This window comes from Toxorhynchites rutilus, chromosome 3 (genome assembly GCF_029784135.1).
Source record: "Toxorhynchites rutilus septentrionalis strain SRP chromosome 3, ASM2978413v1, whole genome shotgun sequence".
NCBI lineage: Eukaryota > Metazoa > Arthropoda > Insecta > Diptera > Culicidae > Toxorhynchites > Toxorhynchites rutilus.
In genome coordinates, this window is record NC_073746.1 from 315,358,014 (window position 1) to 315,376,675 (window position 18,662).

An 18,662-nucleotide genomic window follows, 5' to 3' on the forward strand; every position below is an offset into this window, starting at 1 on the left:
CTTTCCCTAATGGATTTACGAGATGTTTAAATAAATCGATTTGGGTGCTCCCTAACAATTTATTACAGTGCAGAAATTTACATGTTATATGAAAGCAACTATCAAACGATAAACAAACGTTAGGCATTATTCAAACGAAAATCCTGTGTTCTGATTGGTCGATTGGTACAAGCAACGCTTGCTCTCCCGGTTGCTCATTCAATACGAATACGGGCTTGCGCAATGAAATATGCTTATGTGTTTGATTTTCTGATGATGTGCCTTACACATATCACATGTTTCTGAAAGTCGCGAGTTTAGTTTAAGTTCTAAATTTTAAGTTAGATTTACAAAGGCTGTCCGATAAGTACTTAGCTTCATTGCCCGATGGTGTCAGTATAACAAGAGAGATTACATATCGTGTAGTACATTCTCGCAAAAGGCTACTGTCAAAATTTCAGCCGAACTGGACTCGTGGTTTTGTTTTGACCGTGTGTGGAAGCGGGCGGGTCCGCGGATTTTAGAAAAAAGGGAAAATTGGAAATTCCGCCACGACCAAATTGGTCGGATTGTACTACGAACTGCTGCCCCATCCACCGTATTCTCCAGATTTGGCCCCGTGCGACTTTTTTTTTGTTTCCAAACTTGAAAAAGTCACTCGCCGAGCAGAAATTTGAGTCGATTGAGGAGGTCATCGTAGGCCTACTTTGCAGACCTCGAGAAAACGTATTTTTCAGATGGATTAAAGAAGTTGGAGTATCGCTGGATCAAGTGTATCGAGCTAAAAAGAAACTATGTACAGAAATAAATCGCCACTTTCAAAAATTTTTTGCCCTCATAAGTTAAGTTCCAAAATCTAGATTTGGAATATGTCTAAAATTTAGAATGAAATATAGAATTGAATACTTAGAATCTCGGTGAATTTCTATTGGAATCTAGTAACTAAAATACTTACCAAAAAAATTGGGTCTTGAATATTCTGTATTTCCGTTGCACTCTTTGTTTGAATGAAGGATCTGAAGTGTCGCAATTATGCTTTAATTTGTTCAGCTATCTCAAATCGAAAACGATCGCTTTAGCAGACCGTTGTCGTGTATCTAGTAGAGCGAGAATTTCATTGTAAACTTGGTCCTAATACTGACATCAATATTGGATTCAATTTCTGATCGATGATAGATCCTGATTCCATTGATCCATCTATAGCTCTAGCAGCGTAAAGATTGGAATAAGTATCTCTCAGTATTATACCCGATTACATAAACCACAATATTTTTTCATTGATCCAAATTTCGCATCCAAATAGGAAGCTTTCAACCAGCTGGATCAATTTGTGATTCATGACCAGGCCTAAGCTACCGCCAATTATGAACTTCAAATGAATTTGAACTCATTCATATAAAATTATAGTTGAACGTGTTACAAAAAAAAACAACATTACGTCTGCATTCCGGAAGATTCGCCATGAATAACATGCTGCTGTTGAACAACCAACCAATACTGTTATAAACCTTCAATAGAATCCGCTCCATCCAGAGCATATCTTACAGGTCGCTGCGTTCCAGAAGTTGCATTTTTCGCAGACATTCCAACAGATCTCTCCTACGTGATGCAGTGTGCATTATTCTGCATCGCACAACGCGCATTGCATTCAAAATATAGGAAGCAATCGGAAGGCACAACCCAACAAAATACCACTACAAATCCGCCAATCGAGCGAAGTGCTGAGCATTCCCATTCCCAACTCCCGGCCGCCCAAACCACAATCCCTCCGCCGAAACAGACGTTTGACGGTTCTCTCCTCCCAACCGAAAATAAATAAATTGTAGATAGCATTTCCTTACCTGTCTGATAGAACTGATAGAACACTGTTGAAACTTTAATCACCGGAAGCGAGACTGGTGTTCAATAGGATTGTACCTGTCCCCGGGGCGTGGTTGTATGTCGGAGCCTACTCTATCCCAGAATTGGCAGCATGTGAAAAGGAAGTAAAATTAAAATTGAACCTCGACAGACACCCAATCGATTCAATTTCAAAACCAATTAAAATAATTGATTCAAAATTCATTGATTCTCCGCACAGTGACCGCTTGGGAGTTTGTCGAACGGTCCAAAAATTCAAATTATTGCTTCCTTTTCAGTTTTGAACTCGTCGCTTCCTGTTCCTGATGACTGTGTGTCATCGGATACCGGCAGCCTCTTCAACTCTTCAAGGTAACACAGTTTGGGGTATCACTTGGGGAGGTAACATTAAACCACAGAACTCAGAACGCCTCGTCGATATTCGCAAACCGTATAACCGTATAACAAACCGCGTACGTTGACTTCTACCAAAACTTTATTGGCTTAATTCCACTAGTTTGTAACTTTCCCCGCCCTGCTCGATATCCGCCAATGACTCCTTTGGAGTTCTCGAAGATTTCGTTCACACTGTTTTAACTCAGGTATTAAACAAGCAAAAAAAACAAATCCGCCTCGAGAGTCAACTTGGAATGCACAACCAATGGCAAACAGCAATAACCACCACAACAATCTCCGCTCGAAAACGCGTGCTGCACAACAACGTAAGGAACCACTGGGTTCGAATCACACTTCACACATATGGTCGTAGTACCAACCGCGATGTGTCCAACTCAATTGGAACCGATTGGGGAAGTGAAACTACTGCTGCTGCGGCCGCGATTGACTGAACTGGTTTTGGTTCGACCGACGGCCCAACAACTCTCGACGACCGAATGCAGGTACAAACAACGAACGCTGAAAACCACTTACTCTAGGAGACACACCTGTCGCGGATAGTAGTCGGCGATTAACTGGCTGCTTGGAATCTGTATGCTACTGTTGGGCCGCCGCAGCCTCGCAGGGTCGTATGATGGAGCCAGAGTCCAAAAGCACATGCAACCCCCTCCGGCGGGAGCGGGAGAGCACGACGTGGATGCGAGAGAGAGAGAGCGAGAGTTTTTCTTGTATACATCTGCAGGAAAGCTTCGTAGAATTGCCTCAATGAACTGCGGGGGTGAAGCTGTTATGACCCATTCCATGAGGTTATGCACCAGAGAACCAAATTTCAAATCTAATTTTAGGAGAAAATTGAAAGTTAAGTTATTTGAATGAGCACTAGTTATATCATACATTCTTTGAAATGATTTTTTTTATGCACCAACCTTCAAGAGAGGTGAGTTTAAAAAACTACATAATTATATTTAAAATATTTCAGGTTTTCACTTTTTTTTATGTTTCTTGAGATATCTCTGCACTTGCTTAACCAAATTTCAATGTCTATATACCATTGCATGGATAATTAAATAGACGAATTCCATGCCAACTCGACAGGCCGTTGGCAGCACCATCTCAGATAGCAGTGAAACGCTGTGGGTGTTAAGACATGGGTCATTTAAGCAACTTTGCATACTTGAAATATTCGAAAAAGAATTAGACTACTTTTTAGAAAAAGCCATTTTTTTTTCTTAATTTTTTACAAAAAATTATAATTTAAAAACTATGATACCTACAAAATTTTTGTCAAAGGATGAAATGTAGGAAATTTTCCCAAAAAAATACCAAACATTTTTTTGAAAAAGATTTTGCTGACAAAAAACTTATTTCAAAAATTAAAATTCATTTTTCTCAAAAACGTATTTCTTTATAATTCCCAAAAATTAATATATATATATGAATAGCCCTTACAATTTTCAACAAGTCGTCCATACATCGGAAGATGGGCACTTTTACAGGAAAAAAGTTTTTCGAACAACAACTTTTCATATTTTTCAAATAGCAATAATCGCACCTCGGTAAAACCTCATTGGTTACAATATCGCCACTGCGCAAAGCAAACTTTTCATGTTTTCTTTGAAAAAAATACAACTTATCCTAATTTTGTTTAAAGTCAAGATAGCGATATAGTGCATTCGACAAGTTTTAGACCTTGTTAAAATATAAACTTTTGTCGAAGACATCAACCTAGTTTTTGGAATAAAAGTCATTTTTGTATAAAGAGTCCTGAAAAAAATAACGTTTAGCTCGTAACATTTTTGTGTGCAAATTCTCACGTTTGACATGTTCTTGACAGACATGTTTCTGAATAGAGAAAAGTGAGCAGAGCATGTAAATTGCGATAATCTATCTATCTATATATATATATATATATATATATATATATATATATATATATATATATATATATATATATATATATATATATATATATATATAAATATATATATATATATATATATATATATATATATATATATATTTATATATATATATAAATGGATTTCTGTCTGTCTGTCTGTCTGATTCTTATGTACTCGGAAACTACTGAACCGATCAACATGAAACTGCAAATGAAACCAAATTAGGCATATGGAGGTTTTAGGGTGCAATAAATGTTTCTATATATATATTTTTCGAACAACAACTTTTTCATTTTTTTTTTCTTTGGAAAAATACTATTAACGTTCAATTCGTAACATTTTTATGTATAAATTATCGCAATTCACATGCTCTGCTAACTTTTCTCTATTTAGAAACATTTCAAACGTGAGAATTTACTCACAAAAATGTTACGAGCAAAACATTTATTTTTTTCTCAGGAGTCTTCATATAAAAATGACTTATATTCCAAAAACTATAAAAGATAGAAAGTTGATGTCTTCGACAAAAGTTTATATTTTAACAAGATCTAAAGTTTTGTCGAATACACTGTATCGCTATTCATATATATTAATTTTTAGGAATTTAAAAAAAAAACGTTTTTGAGAAAAATGAGTTTTAATTTTTAAAATAACTTTTTTGTCAGCGAAATTTTTGGTAATTTTTTGGGAAAATTTCATACATTTCATCGTTTGACAAGAATTTTGTAGGTATCATAGTTTTTAATTATAAATTTTTGTATAAAATTAAGAAAAAAAATTGTCTTTTTCCAAAAAGTAGTATGATTCTTTTTCGAATATTTCAAGTATGCAAAGTTGCTTAAATGACCCACGTCTTAACACCCACAACGTTTCACTACTATCTGAGATGGTGCTGCCAACTCCTAAGACGAGTTGGCATGTAATTCGTCAATACTTGTTTGAAAAACCTTTGGTAGGCTTAGGTTTCATTTAGTAATTTGTGAGAAATATTGATTTGAAAATCAGGTCTTTTGAAACGTTGTCACGTCACAAAAATAGAGCTTTTTTTAGCTTATCAGATGAACCTAAGTTCAAACATTTTTACACTTGGGTTTCTCTGAGCGAACAATGAGGGCCAACAACCCACAAGATTTGGTTAAGATCGGTCCACAGATAGAGGAGAAACAACTGCCTCCGGAAGTTGTTGTCACGTCATGCAATGTGTACGGTCCATTCCAGCGTGATGTGACAATGTTTTGACTCACTACAAACACTTTTTTTTTACGTTTTCATGTATAAATCACACAAAATTAAACAATGTTATAGTAAAGTTGAGAAACTTTTCTACAAGAACCATCAGTTAGAGAATATTATATAGTTAGATTGGCTTGTTGTCAGTCAAATACTTTTGGGATGTCGCAACACCCGACTTTTTGCTGTTTCTGACTATTGAACCTTAAAGTTGTATTTTCAGTTCCGTTTCAAAACATACAAATGAACCTTTTTCTGTGTTTTTTTTTTTCAAACAAGAGATGAACTTAGATTCAAGAATATAGAATATAATCTTGTTTAGATTTCCGGTTTGCTAATAATAGTATTGAATGACAAAAAAATATGGAAAACCCATGCGATTTGGGTATTTATTGCAAATGTCTTACCAGCGGAAGTTGAATATCGTATTCCGATGTCATTTTAACATCGTGGATGTGACTTCCAGTTCATTAAAAGCGAATCTGAAAACCCGGAAATGGCATGAAATCCCACAATACGGTTGTTAATGGTAGTGTTGTCATAAAACCATGGGTACGCGAAGAAGAAGGAACTTTACTCCCCCCTTGGGTGATTTTTCGATTTTCAAAAAAACTCAAACTTTGACCGCTTTGCGCCACTCTCCCTTAAGTCCGTTTGGGCTGATATTTGGCATAGGGAGTTTTTTCGAGGTGATGAACATTTTGTATAAGGTAACTTTTTGAAATTTCAGGGTCGAATTTTTTCCCATACATTCATTGGCACCCTAATGTACACATGTTCGAAAAAAACGAAAATTCGTGTTTTGTGTAATTCCCGGTGCCAAATCTAGTGAAGAAATTTTAACATCTATAATGTTTCTTTTGATTTGATTTAGCGCTGCGGTTGCTGGGTTCATCGAGGGGGATAGAAACACGCACATGCGATTCCGTGTGGGGGTGGCAGCAAGCAAAAATAGAAAGCGCCACTTCACTGCGCGTTTCGAAACACACAGTTTCCAATCACTAGAGAAGGAGAGAGAGTGAGAGTGATGAGAAACTTTAGAAACTTTACGTGCGCGCCTGCTCAGCGATTCTCCTTGTTTACAAAACATCGCTCTAGGAGACAACAGAGAGTGTGGACGCAAAAACACAAACTCTGACTCTCCAAACCCGGTTTTGTTATCACTGTCCAATGAGGTTTTGTCGGTGAAGAACAATGCAGCCGTCAACGTGACTTCTCATATCTTCTCTGGGGGGTCGACGGTTGGCAGAGGCACTGATTGGAAGCCGAGAAACAAAAGAGTGTCACAAAAAAGCGCAGTGAAAAGAGACATCGTGTCCCCAGGTGCATCTCGAGAAATCAAGCGATGATTTCGGCGCTTTGCGAGCATGTTTACGACTCATTATCATCATTTGCTGTTCCGGAAGTTTATTGGGATCGATTTCAAATGTGAGAAAAAAAATGGTTTATGCGACGCCTCGAGCAATTTGGGTGATATTGCATTCGAAGGAAGATGAACCACAATAAGATACATCAGCTCATTTCTTAGGAATTGTACTTCGTCACTCCTTGGGCCAAATGATACCGTAATAAGTTTAATAAGTTTAACCACTTCCTGGAAGAAGGATGAGCAGCGAAGCTCGTTAAAATGACAGGCACAACTTGCCCTTGCCCTTGGCGGAAAATCTTCCGAAAATTCAATAAAACAAAGTTTCAGGTAGGCCGGTGGCCCCGAAGCAAAGTTTTACGGAGAAGGAACAAAGTTAGTTGACTGAGCTTTGATTTTATCGCTAACTGCGTAAAGTTGATCGCATCATTGATCCGACGATGTGCGTCACCCCACCCGTATCCGTCGTCCCATAACCAGAGGACACAGCGCACTGCCGAGAAGGCTCACGACGACAAGGAAAGGACACAGTGATAAGATTTATTTTATGATTGTATCCCACTCAAGGGAAGTTTATTTATTCATTCAAGATAGCACACGGAATCTATTTTAATATGCGGATTCGGCCATCGATTCCCTGCATAATTGGTGACATCTTTTTGACGTATTGTTCTAGTACTACAATGTCGAGGGGGCCAACTCGAACGTTGACTCGGTGTTGCTTGAACATGGTGTATCCGTTACCGCCATTACCGATCCAGGCTGCTATGGCAACGCGATAAAGCTTACTCGTGTCTATCGGTTGGTATTTGGGGACCTTACACTCCCGGCAACGAACGTGGACCGATGCAACCCGCCGCCCGATGGGTTTCGTGACATTGTAGACAATTCTCAGACCCGATAATTGTAGGAAATCTGCTGTGTTAAAGCGACTGGCACTGTATTCTAGTGCTTCCAGCAAGTGCAACCCCTGGATTTCAAAAGTGTCAATGGTGTTCTCGTACGGAACGGTCGTTACCAGATCATCGTAGGTTAGATTTCCACTATTCAGAGAGGTTCTCATCCCACCGTCGTTAGTGATTCCTATTGATGCATATGTCCACTCATTGCTGCTCTCCGATCTACGCACGTAGTAATCGACGAATGAGTCCGCCACGAAACTTCCCAAGTTACACTCTCCCGTACGACATTCACGCTTGGATAGAACCACTCGCGAGGATCCGACGTTGCGATAAGCAAGCTGATCCACCATTTCCTTCCAAGGTTTTAGTTCCTGAACGATTTGTGGGTCCAGTGGTATCGATTCATCCAAGAAAACAGGGTTACCCTCCCATTCAACTAGTTTACCCTCCGAATCGAAGTAGGCCGTGAGTCGACCGATGAACTTCGTGAAGCAAGAGGCCTGAACAACCAGAGCTTTGTTCCCGTCGGGACGCTTAACTACCACTGGATAGGGTCCTGCCGGAGGGTCTGGGAACCCCTCGGTTGAACCATTGTAGAGAAAGGTATGCGAGTGACCACCGACCACGATATCGACGTCCGCACATTCGGCTGCAATCTTTTTATCGATGTCAATTCCACAATGCGAAAGCACCACGATAATGTTCACTCCGCTCGCTCTCAACTGCGCCACCTCCGTATTTATCGCTTCGACCTCATCCAGAAACACTAACCGCTCCGTCATGCTCAAAGTGTTCGTCGCATGGTGAATTACCCCGATTACACCGATCCGTACACCTCCACGGCGTATCACAACCGATTTATTATACTTCCCCTGTATGCGGGGTTCTCCGCTGTCATCCAAATTCGCAACCACGACGGGTGATTTAATCGCCCCCATAAACGGTACCACCCCATCAATTCCGTGATCGAACTCATGATTCCCAAGCGTTATCGCATCAGCTGGTAGCAAGTTCAGAAAATAACTCGTCACATTCCATCTCAGCAGCGTGTACCAAAACGTTCCTTGGAAGTTATCGCCCGCGTTCAGATAGATCGGGTTCTGCTCCTTGTACGCCTCACTCAAATCCTTCACCGCCGAAACGACCCGGCCATAGCCACCGATACAACGCTCCCCCTCCTGGGGTTTGCACTTTGTCGAAAGCACATTCGTTTCCTCGAATCTCGCGTGAAAATCGTTCAGATGGATCACCGTCAGTGGGAACAGTCCCTCCTCCTTGGAGATCAGTATCCCCCCGTTGACCGTCGTCGCACCACCGCCAACCAGAAGGACACTAATTAGCACCAGCCCAAACGAACCCATTCCAAACTGCCCGAACGCCACCGATGCACTGACAGCAGCATTGTTAGTGTTGTGGCTCCGGTCAAAGTTCTCCCCCTCCCCCCGGGTGGCCAATTGCAATCTATTATAGTCGCCGAGAACGAATCTGCGGCGGAAGCGATAAGAGTCCTCAGCTGTGTGTGAGGCTGAACGAAAAAAATAAATAAATAAAACAGCGTATGGTTCTGCTGTTTGCCGCCACGGGAAAAAGCATATGAAACAGTGCTCTCCACACAGTCATTTAGTGACCATTAATCTTGTGAATGGCAGAATTGAATTCGGAGTACACCAAAACAGACGCGCGAAAGGGAGAGAGATACCGTTCTGAATCATATTTCGGACATCATATTTTGGACACTTTGTACTAATATCTTGAAATGCTTAACGCACTATGATTTAGTGTCCGAAGTTTGATTTTTATTCGCTTCATTTGAAAAGCATTTTATTCGATGATTTTTTTATGTTTTCAATCAAATAGGTACCAAAGTAGAAAGGTTAGAAGCATATTGAACTAATTTATTAAAAATATCAACCAAATGATACCTGTGCATTTAGACCTGTTTTCTGCATCATATGCCTTAAGCGTCCGAAATATGATTCAGAACGGTATATTAGTTGATAACAGAGCGATTCGGATGGTTACAGCTCTGTTGGGGATGCGGGAAGGATGTGGCGCGCGAAATGATGCGGCCAATTTTATCTGCAATTTTTTTGTCTACTCAAATGGTGGTTTAGAAAAATAAGCGCGAATGCGATAACCATTCGTTTGGTACGAAATGGGTTGAATAAACACTCAGAAAATAAAAAATTATGAATGAAATTACTTTTCCATTTCAAATATATTTTCTCTATACTATAGTAACACTTTTTTTCGGGTGAGAAAAATTGTGTTCGATAATGATAATTATCTTAAATTGCTTTGATGAGCTTTTTTATTTATTTCATCCATACATAACACAGGAGCCCTCTCGTCCAGTATCACAGAGGGCGGCTTTGGTACGTGATACGCACCATCTAATGACTAATCACCATCCTTCTATCATTATCACTCGGTTATGGACACTGGTGAAGAGAACAAACAATACCTAACAACCAGACAAAACAGACCCAAACCATTATTGAAGAGTTTAACAATGTAATTCTTCCATTCTTAATTCCAAAATCAGCCTGCAGCAGATAGTCTAACGGAATCCTACGTCAACTATGCGGTCGTGTCTTGGACACAACCCTCCTGTGACTTTTTTTTGAACTTTTAGAATGCATCCAACTTTTGAAAATAACTCTCTACTAAGAAAGATTTTGTGAAATATTAAGGATTCACACAAGCCATATGTCCCAATTTGTTGTCTTATGTCATAAACACATTCCACTGAGTGCTCAGAATTCCATACAGAAATGTTTCTGTTTGAATTAAATATTACCCCTTCATCTTGCACCATCTGTTATTTTGCGAATATTGCAGTAAGTTCTAATATTTCCAGGCAAATTCTTAGCCTAGTGTATCCCCAAAACACATGTAAATTGGACAAGAATTTCATCAGTTATCGTATCAGAAGTACAAAATGCTACGCGACTCTCAGAATGGACGATTATTAACTTTCATGCGTTCGAAGGTACGAGCAGGGTTGCCAACTATTATTTTAAAAAATCAGGAAGAATACAAATAAAAATCAGAATAAATCAGGATAGCTCATAATGGGTTGTCCGAAAAGTTAATGTCGATTTTTGGGAAAACAAAAACATAATTTTCAATCAAAGCATTATAATACTTGTACACTCATTTCGAGAATCCGGAGTTGTCACATCGGGACATCGGTAAGATGCTGGGAATCGTCCAATCCACGGTCAGCAGAGCTTGAGCTTGCTTGAGCTTGGGTAGACTGCACAATTCGTAGTTGCTCTCCGTGATTGACCTGAAACAACCAAATTGCACAAAGAACACTCAGAATGTATCGTATCGACATAATATATGAATGGGGGATCTGAAAAGGTCTCCTCTGCAATAGGATCGTAGCTCCGGTAAGTGATTTGATTCTCTATGCGCTGAAACAACTACTTGACGAAACGCAAACTCGAAAATCAAATATAATTGGCAGCTGCTGAAGATATGGAAGGGTGACCAGAAAAGGTCTCCTCTGTTCGACGAAACGAACACTCAGAACTCAAATGAATTTCGCAGCGGCTGAATATCCTAAAGGATGACCTGAAACGGTCTCCTCTGCAATAGAACCGGAACTCCAGTTAGTGATTCGGTTTTGTAAGCGCGGAAACAACTACTCGGCGAAACGAAAACTCGAAAATCAAATGCGTTTCTTAGATAATAAAGATGTTATAGGGTGGCCTGAAAAGGTCTCCTCTGCGATATATTGGACTGATAATGTTCTTTGTGCCTAATCGCACGTAATTCATCTTCATTGCATCACACGGAGGTAACCTTTGGGCAATCTTAGAAGGCAACCGAGAAAGCTCCTTCCATATATATCGAATTGGCAAAATATTTTAAATGCTAATCTATAAAGGCAACCAAGAAAACTCTTCTAAAATAGATTGGATCGGCGATATACTTTTTTGTTAATCGCGCTCTAAAAGGTAGGGATATAGAAGAAGGTACACAAAAAGAGCCTTCCACAGTAATAAGGACCCAACCACACAAACAGAGCAACGTAAACGCGCACAAAACCGCTAGAATCACGCCCCTGTATAAAAACTTTTGAGCGATGATGTTTTATTTGCAAATACGCAAATAGCGACGAGCCGACAAGACTACAAGTGGTGTCACCAACACACATAGGCAGATACTGGACGTTGTTTGATGTAACTACACAGCCAAGTTTATCACGATGCAAATACGCACACACTAGTACCACACATGCCAAACAGACGTCCGACATGGCACGCATACACTGTTGTCGCTTGAAGTGAGAAAGAAAAGGATGAAAAACTTCTTGGCAGTAAACTTTACACTACTGCCACAGAAATTCTATATGTGAGAATTCACTTGTACAGCACTTGTGTCGTTCTTGAAAGTGCGCTGATCAACGAATCACCTTTCCGCATGGACGGATTTGCACACTTTTTTGGGACACTTTCACCATGAGAACCGATCTGAGCTCTTTCCCATTCTTTCATAATCGTGATATCTTCACTTAGAACACGATTTGATATTGACACTGCGAAGACTAAATTTCAATACATATACAAAAACACACACACGGAAATTACGCAGAAAAATGAGAAACATGTTGTAACACGAAACCAAACGAGAAACTAATACTCTCCGCCGCACACTGCACTGCACTTTTGCACGGCATTTTCCGCAAATATCCAGGAAATCTGAACAAATTCAACAGGATTTCAATGTAGCGATGAAAAAAGCGCACTTTTATATAACACTAGTGCATCTTTTATTGAAACGCCTAAAAATTTCATCGAAACAACAGCGACACTCAAAGGAAAAACACGGAGCGCGAACGAGCACGTCCAATCGGCACCGTCGCTCAACCCGAACTCCCGTCCAATCCACGGTCAGCAGAGTACTAAAACGATACTTCGAGAACCTAACCATCGACCGGAAGGTGAAGAACGGTAAAAATGGATGCTCCGTCAGTGAAAAAGATCACAAGCGCGTAGTTAAGCAGTTTAGACGTGATCCGAGAAGTTCGGTCCGGGATGTCGCCAATAAGCTGAATTTGTCAAGTTCATTCGTCCAGCGGACCAAGCAGCGGGAGGGCCTGCGTACATACAAGGTTCAGAAGGCTCCTAACCGCGACGAAAGGCAAAACATGGTGGGGAAGACGCGAGCCCGGAAGCTGTACACCGAAATGCTGACGAAGCCGCATTGCCTGGTAATGGACGACGAAACCTACGTCAAAGCGGACTTTCGTCAGCTGCCGGGCCTGTTGTGCTTCTCCGCAAAGGACAAATTCAGCGTTCCGGAGGAGATTCGCAAGCAGAAACTATCCAAGTTTGCCAAAAAGTACATGGTGTGGCAAGCGATCTGCTCTTGCGGAAAGCGGAGTTGTCAAATCGGAGGCGGACTTCAAGAGAAAATGGAGTTCTGTTTAAAAAAAAACTACAACCTGACGTTGTACAGAACCTTATGGACGGGGTAAAGAGGAAGGTGCGAGCATACGAGCTTGGGCTCGAAGTATGAATAAAAAGAAAATGCTAAAAGTTGTTTAATAGTTTTTATTTTACTGTCTAAAATTTTCAAAAGGATCGGTCTACTGGGCGAATTTCTAAAGCGTTTTTTCCGTGATGCAATTTGATGTGACACACCCTTTAATTGATTTTTCGAACCACGCTAAAATGGAAATGGTCACCCTAACAAAAAAATAATAAATACGGATCTATTGTATTGTGATAAAGAACAAAATTACCACTTTTCACGAAAATCTGAGAACCACTCTATCGGTGTGGCATGGAAAGGCTGTATAGATATATTTACCATAGTCCCATCATTAAAGTTTATTCTACTTTGAATCAGACGAACAAATTACAAATAAAATCTTTTTATATTGACCGTGGATTTTAAAATGTTCCCGTGAGTAATTTTACACTCTGAAACGTATTCCTACATTAATAACTCTGGGCGTACATCTACATACACATTATCCTAAATAAAGCAATGTTGTTCCTCAAACTTAATCTCGTTGTAATTAATTTCATATTTTCGTCAGACAATCTGGCTTTATGAAATTTTCTAGCACTGTTTTGGAAAGCTACGGAACAATTGAGGGTAGAGATAAAAGAATAAGTACAGCTCTGCGTCTAGAGAATTTAACTTAATGTAAGATATATACTAGTGCGAACCGGAGAACTATAATGACAGAAAACTTTGACATGGAAACCACCATATTTATTTTGAATAATGTAGAGAGTACGAAAATCAGGAAAATCAGGATCATTTCAGAAAAATCAGGATAAATTGAGTGTTCGCCAGAATATCAGGGAGTGTGGTAAAAAGTCTGGGAAATCCTGAAAAATCAGGAAGGTTGGCAACTCTGGGTACGAGGATTGCAAAGAGTGGTCATACTCACACGCAGAGATGCCAACCGTCCTGATTTTTAGGGATTTCCCAAGTGTTTTGGTACGTTTCCTGATATCCTGACAAAAACTCAATTTTGCCTGATTTTTATAAAATGATCCTGATTTTTCCTGGTTTTTTGTACTTTTAATTTATCAAAAAAAAATAATCCATATGGAATAGACTAGGATTTCTGAGAGAGTTTTGCAGGATGGAAATGAGAACTGTCATAATAGCCTATATTGAAAAACTCTCTGGTTCACAGGTGTATAATGCTTAATCTTTTTGACGTAGAACTACGTCTTTCAGGAAGGGTGCCAAATCAGAAAACAAGTCACGTTTTTATGAAATAAAGTTAACGTTAATAACTATTTGCATTGTGAACGAATTCTCATGATTTGCATACCAATCGAATCGGAACTTCTCTAAGATTTGTTTGATATGATATACATTACAATTCGCTAATCTCTAAACGGTTTAAATTCATGAAAACTGGAAAAACTTCCTTTATACCCATACATTTGTTCTGCCGATTTGTCTGCTAACCCTACCCGTATTTCGAATGCTTATAACTCGCAAATTTCTTAACAGATCGGAAAGATGTTTGCATCAAGTGATAGGAAATATTTCTGCGCGTCTATCACAATTAATAAAATGTTATTTTTCATGAGATGAATTGAATAACTGTAAAATGTCAAGCGTTATCTAAACGCCCTAACTGCCAAGTTTTGATAAGCCCGATTTACGGTTTCCCCAGACTCCCCCAGGTGGGAATCCGTTTTGCAAATATACATGCAAGTCGGGGGTATTTTGTTCCCACCGAGCTGTGTTTCCCTAACACGTACTTCAATATCAATGTGCCCGGGGGAATCCGCTTTGCAAATACATGCAAGTTGGGGGAAATTTTTGGCGTTGAGTACTTTTGTGCTCGCTTTGTACTGAGAAGCCTGGGAAAATCGTCATTTCAGGTACTAGAGGTGAATGAACTTTCGCGGTTCGAGTACTACGTAAACATGAGATGTGCAATAATTCCAGAGGGAAATGTAAAATACAATGATCGTTTGACAATTTTTCCGTTCAAATATTTTGGTAGTCCTAGACATATCAAACGTAAAAGGACGTTCATTAAATTTATTTGTAACGAAGAACATAATCTATTACAAAAATTTGGATGCATTCCAAAATAATATTCAAAGTGGTAAACGAATGGATTCCATACGATAATTTTGTAGTTCTACGTCGGAAATATGCGGTTGTGTCCTAGATACAACCCCTTACAATTTTTTTCGTTTATAATCTATATTTTGGCGTTATCGAAGGTCGCGAAAAATGTCTACACAAATTTTGGCATATAGTGATACGGTTTGGAACTCTCCAAAACGGAGATTGTGTTTTTTTTTAAATTTATTTCAACACTTTAAGAAATCATAACAATTCAAGAAAAGCAATACAAAAATAGAATCTACATGTGATTCTACATGAAAAGCTATATATAACATTTTATCCTAGAACTAACCATCCTCGAGATATGATGAATTTTATATAATGATAATGATGTTCATGAAATAATAGAAGATGCATACTGTCGTTAGACCTTATGACTGAGGTTCCGACACTTTATAGAAATTTAACAAATATTATTTTTATTAAGGAGTGTATCGAAAAGTAGTTTTAAACATTCAACACGTTCTTACACTAAAATGGGTGAACATTTTTTGTGGTATAATCAGAGCCGCTTTGTCAAAAATCGAAATATAAGTCATTTAGTCGCGGTCATAAATTTTTTTGAAATTTTTGAAATGTCGCGAATTGATTTGGAAACTAAAAAGAAAATTCTGCACAATTGGTGCGCCGAAAAGGGTGTTACATACCACAAAATAGCAAAAAACAATATAAGTGATTGTATCAAGGACGCGACCACATTTTTGACGTAGAACCACGCAATTATATTATGCAATCCACTTATTCACCATTTCGAATATTATTTTAGAATGCATCGAATTTTTTGCTCCTATATTCCGCTTGAGGTTGAATCGAACTCCACAATATGCAAAAGTAAGGTTTTCCTACGGGGATTTGAAAGCATACTTCCATGAAATATACGTTGTATCTCAATAAATGGAGTGTATATCAAACGGGTGTTGAATAAAAAATGAGAATTTTTTCAGTCACATATAAAAAAAATTTGTTTTTTCATCGATTTCAGTATTTCTTATTAATAACATAATGTATTTTCTTCAAAAAAATGTCAGTGAATGTTTGAGTATGGGCCGTGGTCTGCTGTTCGACGCAACTTTGTCGCGATGCTCTCACAAGAACGTTGTATGGCACTTACGTCCATTTTCCGGATACAATTCCGGATTCTTGTAGTCAGTTGCTTCGTGTCCTTGGCCCTCCAATTGTTTTTATACACTAGGGCACTGAGTGAGCCAAAGAAATCCTCTATTGGGCGGCACTGGGGCAAGTTTGTTGGGTTACTATCTTTCGGCACGAACGGTATCTTTTTCTCCTCAAGATACGCCAGCGTCTTCTTGGCGTAATGGGAAGACGCCTTGTCCGGCCAGAAGACGTACTTCCCATCCGCGTGATGCTCGTTCAGGAACGACAGCAGGATTTTATCGAGGCACTCTTCTCGATAGATAAGTTGGTTGATTGCCAGACCGCTCGCCTTAAACCAAGGCTTTGTAATGCCCCGGTCGGAAATGGCGATGTACAACATAACCTTTTTTTCAAACTTGTGCTTGAACATGTATTTCACTTCAGGCGGTGTGGATGACCTGTCGCTGGAGTAGTAATTATCATTTCCTGGAATATGCGTTTTGGACAGCGGAAAATAGCTTTCGTCGTCCAGAACGAAAGACGTCCCACGGTATTTTTTGGTCTTCCACCGACACTGTGATTTAACCGTCTCAATCTGCTCCTCCGTGTACTCCGGCGACCTCGTCTTCTTCCTGCAGACGATTCCTTCCATCTTGAGGGTCCGATAGATCAATACGTGGGAGCAGCCATATTTCCGACCGACGTCACGCAGGCTGGTTGCATCCTTGTTGTCAAACAGCTTCTTTAACGATGTCTTCCTCTGCTTCGTCATTATCGTCACCGGACGACCACTTCCGACCTTCCGCTCTACGTTCAGGGAACCCAGGATACGATATACCGTACTGACAGGTACATTTTCTTCCTTAAAATGTGCCACCATGAACTTGTTTCCTTGGTGGAAATGCGTTTCGTAGAACCGTACAAAGCGTTCGCGGAACACGTGCTGTTTCGACGCCATCTTTGCTTTGACTAAATTCAAACTAGCAAAACCAAACACGCCTACTGTTTCTAGGGAGCCCAAAGAGCAATTTTCTTGGAGAAAGAAAATTTTACGCTCTTTATTTGAGTTACTGAAAGGTATTGAAAAAAATCTCATTTTTTATTTAACACCCGTTATATTCCAAAATTCTATTCCATATCCACACTTGCACAAAAAATTCTCGTATGCATCCTTTTTTGTCGTAGCACACTTTGATACAGAGGGTTTCCTCTTATATCGAGGTGTGTGTATATGTGTTTGAAATCAGCATTATGCATGAATGTTATCCGCTCACTCGCAACTCATTCTAAACATATTCTGGTCCGGTTTGAATTTTATTAATTGTGATAGACGCGTAGGAATATTTTCTATCTATTGATGCTAACATCTTTCCGATCTATTAAGAAATATTCGAGTTATAAGCATTCGAAATACGGGTAGGGTTAGCACACAAATCGGCAGAACAAATATATGGGAAAAAAAGGGTGGGTTAGATCTATGATATAACCGCAAGGTTGACGTGGGACTACCTTAGCGTACCAATCATTCGTTTGTATTGATTAAATTTTTATAGAATGAAACAATTACCGAATTCAATTGAATTCAATATATTTGCTTTGTGAGTAAAAATATTATATAATTCCATATATGGTCAATTCATGCATTGTGATAGATTATGTTCTTCGTTACAAGCAAAGGAGGACTGTCATTAACCTTTTACGTTTGGTATGATGCCTTGGGCAAAATTTATGAAAGGAAGAACCATTAAACATATTTTACGTTTACTTCTGAAGTTGGCATCTCTCAAGTGTACGTTTTTCTCGAACCGCGAATTTGCTTGATTTGATGAACTTCAGGCACTTGCACAAGTCGGAACTTGTTTTCAGTCGGAACAAAAATACCCCCGACTTGCACGAATTTGCAATGCCAATTTCCTCAGACACCTTGGTTCTAAAGTCTGTGTTGGGGAAACACATTTTAGTCGGAACAAAAATACCCCCGACTTTTATGTATTTGCAATGCCGATTTCCCCACGCTCCATGGATTAGAAGTCTGTGTTAGGGAAACACATTTCAGTCGAAACAAAAATACCCCCGACAATCATGTATTTGCAATGCCGATCTCTCCAACGCTGCTTGGTTTTGAAGTCTGTGCTAGGGAACACATTTCGGTGAGAACAAAAGTTTCCATACTTTCATGAATTTACAATGCCGGTTTCCCCAAGGTTTCTTGGTTTTGATGGTTGTGTTAGGAAAACCGTAGATCGGGCCAATCAAAATGAGGCAGTTAGGGTGTTTAGATAACGCTTAACATTTTACCGTTGTTCAACTGTTTATCTAATGAAA

General features: G+C 39.3%; 3 protein-coding genes and 1 pseudogene across 15 annotated transcripts in view; 1 reads left to right on the forward strand and 3 right to left on the reverse strand.

The window, feature by feature from the left end:
- LOC129780136 (homeobox protein 13) overlaps positions 1-12,055 on the reverse strand; it is a 262,084-nt gene extending 250,029 nt beyond the window's left edge. For 3 of the 13 annotated variants that reach the window (XM_055788105.1, XM_055788117.1, XM_055788116.1), the window contains exon 1: positions 1,821-2,494. The gene's annotated coding sequence lies outside the window, so the exon portion shown is untranslated. The other 10 variants (XM_055788104.1, XM_055788115.1, XM_055788106.1 and 7 more) reach the window with 10 other exon arrangements.
- Positions 1-18,662, forward strand: part of LOC129780134 (pickpocket protein 28) — a 332,703-nt gene that overhangs the window by 257,980 nt on the left and 56,061 nt on the right. The window lies entirely within an intron of this gene.
- Positions 3,654-3,811, reverse strand: LOC129780716 (U4 spliceosomal RNA; annotated as a pseudogene).
- On the reverse strand, positions 7,277-9,002 carry LOC129780137 (apyrase-like). The gene has a single exon (XM_055788118.1). The coding sequence runs from the start codon at positions 8,972-8,974 to the stop codon at positions 7,316-7,318; it is 1,659 nt and encodes a 552-aa protein (XP_055644093.1). The 5' UTR covers positions 8,975-9,002; the 3' UTR covers positions 7,277-7,315.